Source organism: Haplochromis burtoni, unplaced genomic scaffold, assembly GCF_018398535.1.
Source record: "Haplochromis burtoni strain Fernald_Lab_line unplaced genomic scaffold, NCSU_Asbu1 Contig_66, whole genome shotgun sequence".
Classification (NCBI taxonomy): Eukaryota; Metazoa; Chordata; class Actinopteri; order Cichliformes; family Cichlidae; genus Haplochromis; species Haplochromis burtoni.
The window spans coordinates 1,378,840-1,392,555 of record NW_024582427.1 but is presented as its reverse complement, the minus strand read 5'-3'; the positions used below and the strand labels follow the sequence as shown (position 1 = coordinate 1,392,555).

Below are 13,716 nucleotides of genomic sequence, written 5' to 3'. Positions count from 1 at the left end.
ATATTTCTTGAGAAGGGTGAAGTTGGCCAAGTCTGAGAAAACTTGCAGCTGGAGGGAGGTTGAATGTATCTGTTTATCTTTTCTGCATTTGTATTACTTTAACGAACTAACCCCAGTGCTATCTCTTTTTTTAAAAAACAAACAAAAAAACATAACAAACAAACAAAAGAAAAGCGAATAATTTTTTTACACTTTAGCTTGTTTAGCAGTTAGCAAAACAGCCTTAGGTTAGAAAACACACAAAAAATAAACAAACAAAAACAATTAGGATTAACAAAACAGTACGACATCGACAATTGAAACTAGGGTTAAATGTCAGAATGAAATAAAAGGCACTGTTCATAAAGACTTGGTTTGACCACACCTACCTTTAAAAGGTTCTCTTAAAAACGAAATCGCATCAGGGGGAGAATTGACTCGGGCTAGCTTTAATTGTGTATAAATACAGCTAACCAGTAGGGGGCAGTGTTTACTTTATACGAAGTAATAGAATACAAGCCACCCTAAGCCGTAGACCGCAAGACGTCTTAAGATTGTGGTGTGATGGTGTGACATTTAATAAAAACATTAAATAGAACTATTGCCAGCTATTTTTTAAACACTTCAAAAACAAGCCACTTTAACCACCTTAAACAAACAAAAGCTACACTTACACCAAAAGAATCAGACATGTAAACTGCTCTTGAAGCATTTACAATTCTTAAGATTGCAGTCCCATTTAGAAGAAAACTGGGTGATGTAGAGACAAGGCACCATCTTGGTTAAAATATATATTTAAGTCAGCTCAAGAGGACAAAGGCAAGGAAGGCAGCAGGTTCGAATGGAATCTGCTCCAGATTGCTCAGGGACTGTGCAGACCAGCTGTGTCAGGTGGTCCTGTACATCTTCAACCTGAGCCTGAGTCTGGAGAGGGTTCCTGAACCGTGGAAGACTTCCTGCGTGGTTCCGATGCCAAAAATCGCACACCCCAAGGAGCCAAACAACCTCAAGCCTGTGGCCTCGACTTCTCATCTGATGAAGACCATGGAAAGGCTCGTTCTGCACCACTTTTGTCCACTGGTGAGCTCAGCGATCGACCCCCTGCAGTTCACCTACCGATCTGGAATCAGGGTGGATGACGCTGTCATCTACCTTTTACACCGATCCCTCTCTCACCTAGAACAGTCTGGGAGCACTGTGAGGAAAATGTTTTTTGACTTCTCCAGGAGACTAAGGTCCTTTGGAGTCTGCAGGACTCTCTTAAGGACATCTATGATACCGTGGTAGCAACTGCCCTTTTCTATGCAATGGCCTGCTGGGGGAGCAGATGCACAGACAGGGACAGGAGCAGGTTTGACAAACTGGTGCGGAGCTCTAGCTCTGTGCTGGGACGTCCTCTGGAGTCTGTGGAGGCAGTGGGCAAGAGGAGGATATTAGTAACGCTGACATCCATCATGAACAACCCACATCACCCTCTGCATGAGTCTGTGTGCTGAGCAGCTCTTTTAGTCAGAGACTGAAACAGCCTCGCTGCAGGAAGGAGCGCTTTCGCAGATCATTCATCCCAACAGCAGTTAGACTCTATAACTCCTCAATCACAAAGTCATAAGTCACTGGACATTGTGGACATACACTGTCACACTTCATGCATAATGCATCTTTTTATATGTATGGACGTGTGCAGGTATACGTGTATGTATACATATGTATATTTAGTGTGTACATTCAATTCAATTCAATTCAATTCAATTTTATTTATATAGCGCCAAATCACAACAAAAGTCGCCTCAAGGCGCTTCATAGATACAGAGAAAAACCCAACAATCATATGACCCCCTATGAGCAAGCACTTTGGCGACAGTGGGAAGGAAAAACTCCCTTTTAACAGGAAGAAACCTCCGGCAGAACCAGGCTCAGGGAGGGGCGGCCATCTGCTGCGACCGGTTGGGGTGAGAGAAGGAAGACAGGATAAAAGACATGCTGTGGAAGAGAGACAGAGGTTAATAACAGATATGATTCAATGCAGAGAGGTCTGTTAATACATAGTGAGTGAGAAAGGTGACTGGAAAGGAAAAACTCAATGCATCATGGGAATCCCCCGGCAGCCTACTGTCTATTGCAGCATAACTAAGGGAGGATTCAGGGTCACCTGGTCCAGCCCTAACTATATGCTTTAGCAAAAAGGAAAGTTTTAAGCCTAATCTTGAAAAGTAGAGATAGTGTCTGTCTCCCGAATCCAAACTGGAAGCTGGTTCCACAGAAGAGGGGCCTGAAAACTGAAGGCTCTGCCTCCCATTCTACTTTTAAATACTCTAGGAACAACAAGTAGGCCTGCAGAGCGAGAGCGAAGTGCTCTAATAGGGTGATATGGTACTACAAGGTCATTAAGATAAGATGGGGCCTGATTATTTAAGACCTTGTATGTGAGGAGCAGGATTTTGAATTCAATTCTGGATTTAACAGGAAGCCAATGAAGGGAAGCCAAAACAGGAGAAATATGCTCTCTCTTTCTAGTCCCTGTCAGGACTCTTGCTGCAGCATTTTGGATTAGCTGAAGGCTTTTCAGTGAGTTTTTTGGACATCCTGATAATAATGAATTACAGTACACATGTGTGTGTATTGTGCATGTACATGTCTATACTTATAGATATCTATTACTTACATATTAATAGTAGCGGTAAAATAGTTAAATTTATGTCTTGCATGTTTCCACAACCATATCCATAATCCAGGCAGTATCTGTGCTATCTACACTGTGTCATAACTCATAGGTGTCAAACTCTTGGCCCGCAGCCTAATTACATTTGGCCCGCGAAGCCATACCAAATTACTATTAGAGCTGGCCTACTGGTATTATACAGCTAATATATATATTGTTTAGTATTAAGCTTTGCTTGTTCCATATTCAGTTTTTCAGCAAAACTTGTTTGAGTCCATAAGAAAAGATTCATTCTTATATCTGAGAATCTGAAGATTTTGTTTTTCAATAAATATTAACGTTAGCCCGCGACTTTGTTCCAGTTTTGAATTTTGGCCCACTGTGTATTTTAGTTTGACACCCCTGTTCTACAGCATCACTGAGACCATGAATCTCCTCCACAGAGTCCAGGCCAGGTTCACTCAGCCTCTCTATCCTGGTTTTTGGTTGTCAGCATTTGTTAGAGACACTGTTGAGTTGTGTAAGTTAAAGTAGACCGGAGTGATGACTGATCTGTGGTGAACAGTAAAATAATATATGCTGAGATGTGGCTGCACTGCTGAGGTCAAACTCTGTGGGTGAGAATTTAAAAAAAATTGAAAAATACTGCATTTATAAAAGCAGGTATACTTATAACATATGCAGATTTTATAAGAATAAAACTTGCATTAGAAAGTGTTTTGATTTATTCATTTAAATAAACCTATTAATTTCTCTGAACACAATCATCTCCAAAATGAATGTATTATAATGTAAGAAAATGTCATTATAAATGTCATTATAATTTATATATTCATTAATTTAATGTCTATATTTGTTGCTGGGTATTTCATATGCTGTGTATTCTTCTTGTATATATTATAAAGCTGTTTTAATGATATTACAAAATCACAGCAGTATTAAATGTAAATTTAAGCATGTTTAATTGAAGCATTCTGAATAATGACCAAATTTACTTTTGGTAGCTATAATGTTAACACTAATGCTTTCAATCTTTACAAATGCAGGATTTTTAATTGTTATAGAGTATATTTAGTGTAAAAGCTCAGGTTATCTTTTCTTCCACTGAGCAAAACAGTCCAGTTTTTTGTAACCTGCACAGCAGAAGAGCCACACCTGATGGTTGCATTTATTTCTGATAGATTTCCTATTGTCCTGTCCATGGCCATTTAAAATAAATCTTGGATTTGTTCCACTTTTATGATTCTCAATTTCTTTACTTTTATTTTAATATAACAAATAAGTAAAAGGTTACAAAAGTAAATAAAAGTAAACATTTCACCAGACAGTGTTACTTTCAGATTTATTACACAACTTGTTTAAACATTCCACAACAATCATGCAGGAATAAAATGGGAATTATACAAAGCTTTACACGCTTCTCCAATCACACTTCAGGAATAACTGGACTTCTGATCATTGTCTCAAAAACACTCAAAATGTGAGGTAATTTTTAAAAATCATTATCTACAGACGAAAGACCGTGTGTTGACTGAATGCCGAAGAGGGTGAAAGAAACAAAAACACTCATTATAGGGCAATGAAGTCAGCAATTAACTATACATAACTGTGCACTGCGTCAGCATTGAGTTCATTTGGAATATTAAAGTTTAAAATGCCAGGAATGTCAACAAATGCACCATCAATTCCTTATCCCTTATTTGATGTCCTCCTTAGAAGTAAAAAAAAATTACACATCAGAAATTATTAACATAACACCTTGTCCTTTTTTCTTTTGTACATCAATTCTACAAAAGAAATAAAAGCTACAGTAAAACAGACGCACAAAGAAAGTCAGGGCGCTCTGGGATCATTGGACATTTATCATTTCATTCCCTTAAATTCTTACCATTCAGAGAAAATCTGTAAAGGTGCAGAAAGTGTCTTACCTAAATTCTGACTTTGAAAGGTCAAATACTTGAGAGTCAACCATAAGCACCTCAGCCTCAGCATATATCTATACTTAAAAATATCAAAGCTTGAGATAATTAAGATAACGGTTGTTATAATTACCTTCTGTTCTTTTAACGCCTGTAACACAAAAAGCTTCCTGTCTTTTTTTAAGAGCTGAAACATGTTTTGGGGGTTTTCCTTAGTTGCATACACTATACACACTATATGGACAAACGTATTGAGCCACAACTTTCAGTCTTTCAGTCTCATTGCCACAGGTGTGTAAAATCAAGCACCTACCCACACAGTCTGCCTTTTGTGAAAGAATGAGTCATTCTGAAGAGCTCACATTCAAGCGTAGTGCTGCGGTACCTCTGCAACAAGTCAGTTTTCATGCTAGATATATTCAACAATCAGCTGTAAGTGGTTTTATTGCAAAGTGGAAGTGTTTAGGAACCACAGCAACTCAGTCATGAAGTAGTAAGAGCAGAGGAGGCATAGTGTTTAACAGTCAGCAACGCTCTGCTGACTCTGCCGTGCTCCAAAGCTCCTCTAGCATTAACATCCTGAGTTCAATTCCACCATCAGGCCGGGGTCTTTCTGTGTGGAGTTTGCATGTTCGCCCCGTGTTTGCGTGGGTTCTCTCCGGGTACTCCGGCTTCCTCCCACTGTCCAAAGACATGCAGCTTGTGGGGATAGGTTAATTGGTTAATCCAAATTGCCCATAGTGTGAATGTGCAAGTGAATGTGAGTGCTTGTAAGTCCGCACAGTAGGATGGTTTGTGTGTGCTCTGTGTTCTCTCTGATTTTCCTTCCAATGATGTGTAGGTTGTTTCTCCTGCGCAACCTACCATACTCTGCCGCAAATTCTCACATGCCAGATTTTTTTTTTTCGATTTTAAACAGTGTGTTACCCTTCTTTTATATTGCTCTATTACCATAAACTTAAATATAAAGGCACGGCAAATTATGTGAAAGAAGCATAGCTAAAAGATCTATTCAATAAAAAATTTAGAATTTTTCCTTGATGTAGAACTTGTGGTTTATATATCCTTTACATCAGTATCTTTTTCAAAAGAGGTTTTATCTTGTGTTACCAGTGTAGATAACCTTTTGTCGGAATGGAAATACTTTGGTTATCAACTAGGATGGACTTTAAAACCAATTATAGCGTCGTAGAGTTAGTGTGTAATCCAGAAAACTATCCAGATCGTGTGTCTGTGATGAACAAATTAATTTTCTAGCTAGTTTTAGCTGGTGTTTAGCTAAATAATGATGAGACAAGACTGAGCAAGATGTAAAAGTTCTATTGGATCTGCTTTAAATAATGTAGACACCAAGAACTAACTCGTGGTAAGTGATGTGCCACTGACACCAAATAAAGAAATGTAACCTAGATGTTGTGTGTTTAGTGTGTGTGTGTGTGTGTGTGTGTGTGTGTGTGTGTGTGTTCACTTTTTCAGTAAGTTGCAGATGTTATAAGAACAGAAGCTACCCAGAAGATTGAAGAGCAGTAACAAAAAGCCATATGTCACAGCTTTTACTAAAAGGTGACTTACACATGTTATAAGCAACCTTAACATGTCTTCAAATCTCCCTTTAAGTCACTGCGAGCAAACTTCACAATAGCCATTGTGTATGCTCTTATTTATGCTTTTCCTGCTGTGTCATATATCAAAATGTCTGCTGTGGGAAAAGCTCCCCAGTTTTGTTGATCCTATCAGGGTTAGAAACAAATAATAACAATTTAATAAACACTTTAGCCACAAATACTGTGTGAAAAAAAAGGTCAGATCATGAGAAAAACAGGCACCATATCCACCATAATCTCAATGGAAAATATCAGGTAAATATCAAACATGACTATATAAGAATTATGGATAAAAAGAAGTCTAATTTTGAAGCATATAAATAGAAAACAATGAAAAGTAAAGTTTGTATTATCAACGTGTACTACTTTACAGTGTGCTCATTAAACACATACTCTCCCAGATGTAACAATGTAACGATGAAGCCAAACAATCATATTTTATGGGTTAGTGGTTTGTTTGTTTTTTAACTTCCATTTCCATTTTCATGCGCCGGCTGTTTTGTGAGGTTGTTCGAGTATTTTTAGATCAAGTCAGATGAGATCATATTCTTTGGTAAAAGGAGGGTGAAGAGGATGTTTGTATGAATTACCTCTGATAACACTACGCACGTCAACAAACCAATGATAAAAGGCCTTATACACAAGTTTAAAAATACAATGATAAAAAGTGATAGTATCAAAGTTTCCACAGTACAATACATACAACAGATTATTGCACCAAATGTAACTATTTTAAATGTTATCATAGCAGAGCGACTTAGTGACACTGTTTCACTTTCTCCACTCTCTGGATTTAAATCCACCCATAAATGAATAATACAATTAAAAAGCGAAGGGAGCGAAGAGGGAACGTTTTAAAGACCAAAAATTATTATTTGCTGAATGATTAAGTAAAAAAAATTATAGTGGCAAGTAGTTACATAGCCAATCGGTCATTTTGTATCAAAATTCTCATTAACTATATGTGTATTACACATGTTGTAAAGTCACAAATATTAAACCAATAAAGCTTTGTGCATCTTACATTTACACTAAACTGGCATTTCAGAAAACATCGTTTTCACCTACGGTCGGCTTCAAGTGCGTTACAGGGTTATGGTAATATATCTAAAAATGCACAATAAATACTAACCTTAAACAATAAGCATGATTGGACTTTGTCATCACTTAAAAAATAATGAGCTGCTTAAACTTTTCCTTTAGGAAAGTTACATTTTAAGTGATGATTTTAAGTGATGATGCTGTGAGACTCACAGCAGTGATGGTGTGATCACCAAATGTTGCTATCAGCTCGTCTTTCCTCTGGAGGAACAGCGCCCTCTCTCTGCAGATTTCCCACTAAAACCTAGAGGCCTGTGGCGGGAGAAAGCCTTATTAGATGGTCTCATTTGTTTACTTTCAGCATTTTGTCCATACACTGCCTGGCCAAAAAAACAAATTTTACAAAGCAAAAAAAAAAGAAAAATTTTCATCCATCATTTTTCATCCAAGAATGTTGGAAGGGTCAAATTATTGGCCTCTTTCAGGCAAAGAAAACAACTAAAGAGACTGATAAACTACTAAAACCAGGTAGGGGCTTTCCAAGTTCTCATTACAATAAGGCAGTAAGAACAGAGTAAAAAGAACAGGACTAAACAAAACCACTTGTCAATGAAAAGGGTAGAAAAGGGTTCAATTTCGTAGGAAGTATAAAGATTGGACTCAGCAGTGGAAAAATTGCCAGATTTAACCCTTTAACGCCTATTGTTTCATATTACATACATTCAGTTTTTTGTGAGTTATATCATCAGTGTGATTTTTTTTTTCCCAATAACAAACCTAAAAAATGCATTTTTAAGTATTTTCTTTGAAGCCAGATGTAACAAACACAATATAAATTAAAGGTCATATATAGAAATTAAAATGTAATTCATTTTTCAAACAAATTTGCTAGATAGTTCAATAAACTCTCCATTTTCAAAAAATTCAAAGAACTTTCTAGCAATTATTTCATATTTCAGGCTTTCATAACCCTGCAGGAGCATTCAACTGTGTATGTACAAAAACGTGGTGACGCTGCATGAGCTTATCGAAACAATGCCATGGTGAATGCAAGCTGTCATCAAAGCTAAAAAGGCAGTGCAAGATATTATTAGATTTTTTTTGACAGGCAGTGTATTTTCTGATCTGTGAGCAAGGATGCCAATAAGACTTTTGAGTCTTTAGCTGGGTAAAAGTGTTTAACTTTTAAAAGTCATATCATTCGAATTACATTCAGCAACACATTCATAGCAGATGAGATTCTGAATATCTGTGAATCTGTTCACTATCTTGGGACAAATGTAACACTGACGCAAGTTTTCATTATTTTACACCAACGAATGGACCCTGTGGTTTGACACAAAACAAGAACACAATAATAGGTAACAGATTTTCCTCTACAATGTGAGCCTTTTAGAATAAAGCAGTGTACCCTTTCTCTTACTTTATACTGACATCTACACACTAAAAACAGTCACACGGGTTTACATTTTGCCGTAGGAGTGATAAATGCAAAGCTAAAAATGAAGCTTTTAGATCAATATAAGGACATTTAAGCTGCGTTTCAAACACAAGTGCCTCCTAAAAACGAAACAAAACATGTCTAAAAGTTGTTCCAGAGCAGGAACAGTGAGGAAGGTCATATTTTTAAATGGGCATGTTGCTTTTTTAAGACATTAAGTTTGTCGTTCTTGTAAAAGTAAGCTGTGTAGAAAAAGAGCGCATTTTAAAAAATGATTATTTTGGTATTTGTGCTGAAATTTGCAAAAGAATAGCAGACAAAAGCAGAGAGTGGAGAAACAAGTCCCACCACAAATAAGCCAGCAGGTTGCTGGGACTAGCTAGTGGCTGTGAAGAGTGATCAAATACAAAAACACCATCCATCCAAATGTCTACAGCTTCTCTGTGCCGAATATGTAACAAAAAAGGCAACCACAGTCCACATTAGCCAATTTGTAGCAAGTCATCAGAGACCAAGAGTGTTGCTGTGAAGGTGTGTACATTTTTTTAAAGTTTTATACTTTTAGTTTTAAAAAAATACAAACAAAACCTTAGCTGAATAACAACGATCTGCATGTTGAGTCAGTGGTTTTGCATGCAAATAATATGTAGATATTTTGCAATGTGACATTTAGAGAATAAAATCTGTTTTTAGGAGGAATTCCTTTTTTGTGTTACATGAGGAGCTGAGTGGAACTGGATCGGTCAGATTTTAGTTCTTGGATGCTGGATAAATATTTAGATTTCTACTTTTGAAGTGCCACTGAGCAAACCACTAGACTACCAACCTTTCCTCTATAACTATATTTCTTTACTTCCTATCAACCTGCCTGTTTTTCATGACGGCAGCTCATTTAAATTACAAGCTGTAGTTCAGCAATAATGTCCTTGTTTACATCAAACAAGATTTTGAATTGTTTCCATTAGAGGTTTCCTCGATTATTTAAAAATAAATTATCAACATCACATCATACATTATTGTGTAGCTGTTCTTATTCTATGCTTTTGCATGGCTATGGTTACGCACTCTCTTGCGACCTCCATTTATTTGGAGATTTAATTAAATTGCCTCAAAAGAAATTATGCAATAGACAACGGTGTAGGTGAACTTGCAAAATTGCAATAATATTGTCGTTATCGGCAATAATCGTGAAGAGAAAATCTGACAGGACAGTCCAAGTTTCCAACATTTGTTGGCGTTAAAATGCTACATGTAACACTCTAAGACTTAACTACCACAGTAGCTGCTGGATAAAAGTCTCTTGTTCAATGAATATCTGGTATTTTTTTCTCCCCAGAAAACAGATACAGCAATGTGTACACTGTGTAGTGAAACCTTTCGCACACTATAGATCTCTAGCACTGAAAAACAGTAATTTTATCAGGTGGCAGGCACACAAAAGACACAAACACGAATAATAGAAAAATCCTCCTCTCTCTCTGCCTCACAGCAGACTAGGAAAGTTTGCAATCACCCTCAATATGTGGCAGGAAACCTGTGCGTGTCTGTCTGTTATTCCAGAGACGAAGGGTGAAGTAGAAACGGGGTACAGGCTTTACTCATTAGCGGGCTTCTCTTTGCAGGAAGGTTCACAGAGGATTTCTTTGTGTGGTAGTGGATAGGGGAAAGCTGCTCCGCTGCAAGTGCTACTGTGAACCAGTTTGTTGAGGCGAGAGAGGCCCTTGATGCTGCCAGGAGGCCTCCCGGGGCTGACCTTATACCCCGCCGCTCTGGTCGTACCGAGCGGCCTTCCAGGACTCGTCTTGAACCCGGCAGCTCTGGTGGTGCCGAGTGGTCGCCCTGTGCTGGTTCTATAACCAGCTAGCTTGGTGGTTCCCAAAGGCCTCCCACGTCTGCCCGTCTTCCCGACAGACTTGTTCTTCTTCTTGGCATCATCTGTTGCTTGATTGGTGTTTTTTAACCCTGCTAGCTTTCCAGACGAGCGGGGGTCACCCCCAAGAACTTCCTGTCTCTGGCACACCATGGGCTTGTGGCTCTGGGTGGGTAAGGCCATGGGAGCCAGTGTCATCTGGAGGGATGATGGAGGGGGAGGAGGGTAGAACTTGCTGGCCTGTGAGGTGCACAGGTCAAAGTGAGCAGTGGGGTGGTGGCTGTCCTCTGCTAGGCACGACGGCCTGCTGTTCATGCAGAAGTCACTGGTTGTCACCTGGCGCATCATCTTCTGTTGGGGGTTGGAAATAATGCATCATCACTCAAACATCAGGACTAATGTTTTCTGGATAGTGCCATGTCAGGTTAAAGTTAAAAAGCAACTCTACAGTTGAAACTGATCATACCCATATTTGCATGAAGACAAGAAACATGGGAACACTAAGACTTCAGTGAAATATTCTGAAAGCATCATCTGGTCTAATCCAGATCTACACACGGTGGATCTAATCCACCCAACAGATTATTCTCATAAGAAAGGTCAAGAAAGGGTGCTGCTTATTTCTGAAGTGAGCTTCACGTTTGTGCTGCAGGTCAAAGTTCAAATTTAGTGTCAGCGCTAAATATTAAGGGCTCATTACTGCCACGCTGAGAGTAGAAGGCTGAAAGCATCCACTATGACCAAGGGGCAACAATGACCACATTGCACACTGAAAGGGGAAACTTCAAAGTGCATGAAGGTGGGAGACGATGCTATATCTGAAACATTTTAACAGAAGAAAGGACTTGAGGATTGTTTTGCTCTGCAGAGAAGGAGCAGCAGCATACTGTAATGTGGCTGTGTGCTGAAGTCGAGGTTATTACAGCAAACAAACTACACAATAACAGTTGTCTCATGGTGTTTGTACTATAAGATAAAGACCCAACAATCAGACCTCAAATAAAACGTAGACTCAAAAAGAAAGGCAAACTAACAGAAACAATAATGGACTTACAAAAGTAACTATAATCCACAATATTGAGTAAATATGCTTAGTCTTAGTTAACTTGCACTACTTCTAAGCACTTTGTTCTCCAATTTCTCTTGTCTCTTATTTATTCCTGCTGTCTTACTCTTTACATTTTGTTCCTGCACAGTTGGCATGGAGGACTTATAACTTAGTTCTACATGTACAGTGACAATAAAGGGCTATTTTATTTATTTTCAGCCTGAGGAGGCATTGGTTAATCTGTTGGGTTGTTTGTTTGTTTTTTTATTATAATGACTGTGAGTCAACTGCCTTCACACAGTGTTGTCCTTGTTTTATAATACCAGCTTTGAACTTCCTAATCTGCCTTTAATAATAATTAGCACGGAAACATACAAAACTAAACTAAAAGTAAACAAGAAAAACAAGAAAATCCACTCTGAAACTAAACAGAATTAAAACCAAATTAGACATTTGGATTCACACCCTTCATGTAACAACAACTACCCCTAAAAGTTAAAAAACATTATTGTTATTATTATTACTACTACTACCTATATAACCAGACAAATATCCTTCATATAACAAACAAAAACAAGTGCTGAAACTATTAAAATAAACAAGAAAATCCCCTGAAACTAAACAGAATTAAAAGTAACTTATTAGAAATATTGAAATAACAATAAAAAATACAAAAACTATAGATCTCGATGAAAAATGCTTTGTTTAGAAACTCAAGTTCACATCTAGTTCGCTTGTTTACACGCAGACTTTCTCGTGTTAACTCGACCATGAAAAGCTGTTTCATAATTTAACAAACAGCATATGATTATATACGTCCCATAAACAGCTTCGACCTTAAGAATAAGGATAGACCTCACCAAAGTGGTGCTGAAGTGCCTTAGCGCAAGACCTCTCCTCTCGCCGGTCATAAAACCGCGTTAGACTGAATGCATTTGGCTGCTTTGCACACTTTAATTACAGTAATGAAGAGTGTAAATGGAGTGAAGTAAAGAGTGCACACAGCTGCTATCGCCTTTTCTGCAGAGGAAACGGGACGCAGGGAGGTGTGGACTTTCACCATCACACACGCTACACTGTCAGTAGTAATATCCATTCACAAAAAACAAAATGCACATGGATTCCGCATCTTTGCATTCAGACAAAACCTCCAGCTCTCCGTTAACGAGCAGCACCGAGGGCTGAACGTAGCCTCGTTCCTGGCCCGAATAACGGGCTTTTTTTTTTTTTAAGAGACAGAGACTGGTTTACTCTGTTTACAACATGGCAGCTGACCGCGGACAGAGCTGATTTATGTGCTCGCATTTGAGCCGCATAACGAATCTAAATGCCCCTCCGGAGACCCGCGTTAGCGCTAACGTTACTGTACCTCGATTGTTCGCAGATCTCGGAGCAGAAAGGGTTAAGGAGCAAAATGATCTTTCATCCCCCTCAAAGCGCGAGTCGATCCATTTTCCAGAATATTTTCTCGCCACAGGACATCGGTTCGCTAACACACGATCACCGCATCGGGTGGTTTCGACGCGAGCGACGGTGAGAGGTGAGATGTGGTCAGCTAGACGGCTCCTTTTTTCATCTCCCAGCTCCAGCGGTTTGGATAAGAAACGCAGCCATTTTCCATTAAAAATTAATAAGACAGCAGCGCAGTCTGAGCATGCGCACAACAGCAAACTGGGGATGTGAAGAGGTTATTCTCCTTCCCCTCCTCCTGAACTGCTTTCACGACCGAAAACGCTTTTTTTTTGTCTCTCAAGTCCTGAAAATTCTAATTTTCACCAAACAAGCGAGAGTAAAGGCTCAAAAAACGACTTTATTTTTCAGATTATTATCCTGAAACCGAGCCATAAAGCAGTTTTAATGCTCACCAAGCATCACTTCCCACCACTGATGAATAATATACAAAGAACTGCTATTAAATAATTAACATTAGCAGTCTGAACAAATACGAAGCACCTTAACAGACTGGAAACAAGTTTATTTTCTTAGCAACATTGTTTTCTTGGGATCTTTCATAAAGATGATGGTTGGTGTGGTGTTCCTACATAAATGTGACTAAAAACATCTTATTAATGAAACCAGGTCTTATACTTAAAGACATATTGTGGATAGTTCACTGCAGCATTGTGCTGGTTTGATGGTATAAAAATCATTGGAC

At 38.5% G+C, this 13,716-nt stretch overlaps 1 protein-coding gene across 2 annotated transcripts; it reads right to left on the bottom strand.

The window, feature by feature from the left end:
* Nucleotides 1–5,977: 5,977 nt before the first annotated feature.
* cunh5orf24 (chromosome unknown C5orf24 homolog) lies at nt 5,978–13,716 on the bottom strand. 2 transcript variants are annotated; one of them, XM_005923115.3, is made up of 2 exons: nt 12,931–13,716; nt 5,978–10,864 (listed from the first exon to the last, which is right to left on the bottom strand). In XM_005923115.3, the coding sequence occupies exon 2, from the start codon at nt 10,859–10,861 to the stop codon at nt 10,238–10,240; it is 624 nt and encodes a 207-aa protein (XP_005923177.1). In that variant the 5' UTR covers nt 10,862–10,864; nt 12,931–13,716; the 3' UTR covers nt 5,978–10,237. The 2 variants fall into 2 exon arrangements, with proteins under 2 accessions (XP_005923177.1, XP_005923178.1); XM_005923116.3 differs by having other exon boundaries at nt 5,978–10,861.

Coding starts and splice junctions, on each gene's coding strand:
- cunh5orf24 (XM_005923115.3), bottom strand. CDS start 10,861: ATGATGCGCCAGGTGACAACCAGTGACTTCTGCATGAACAGCAGGCCG.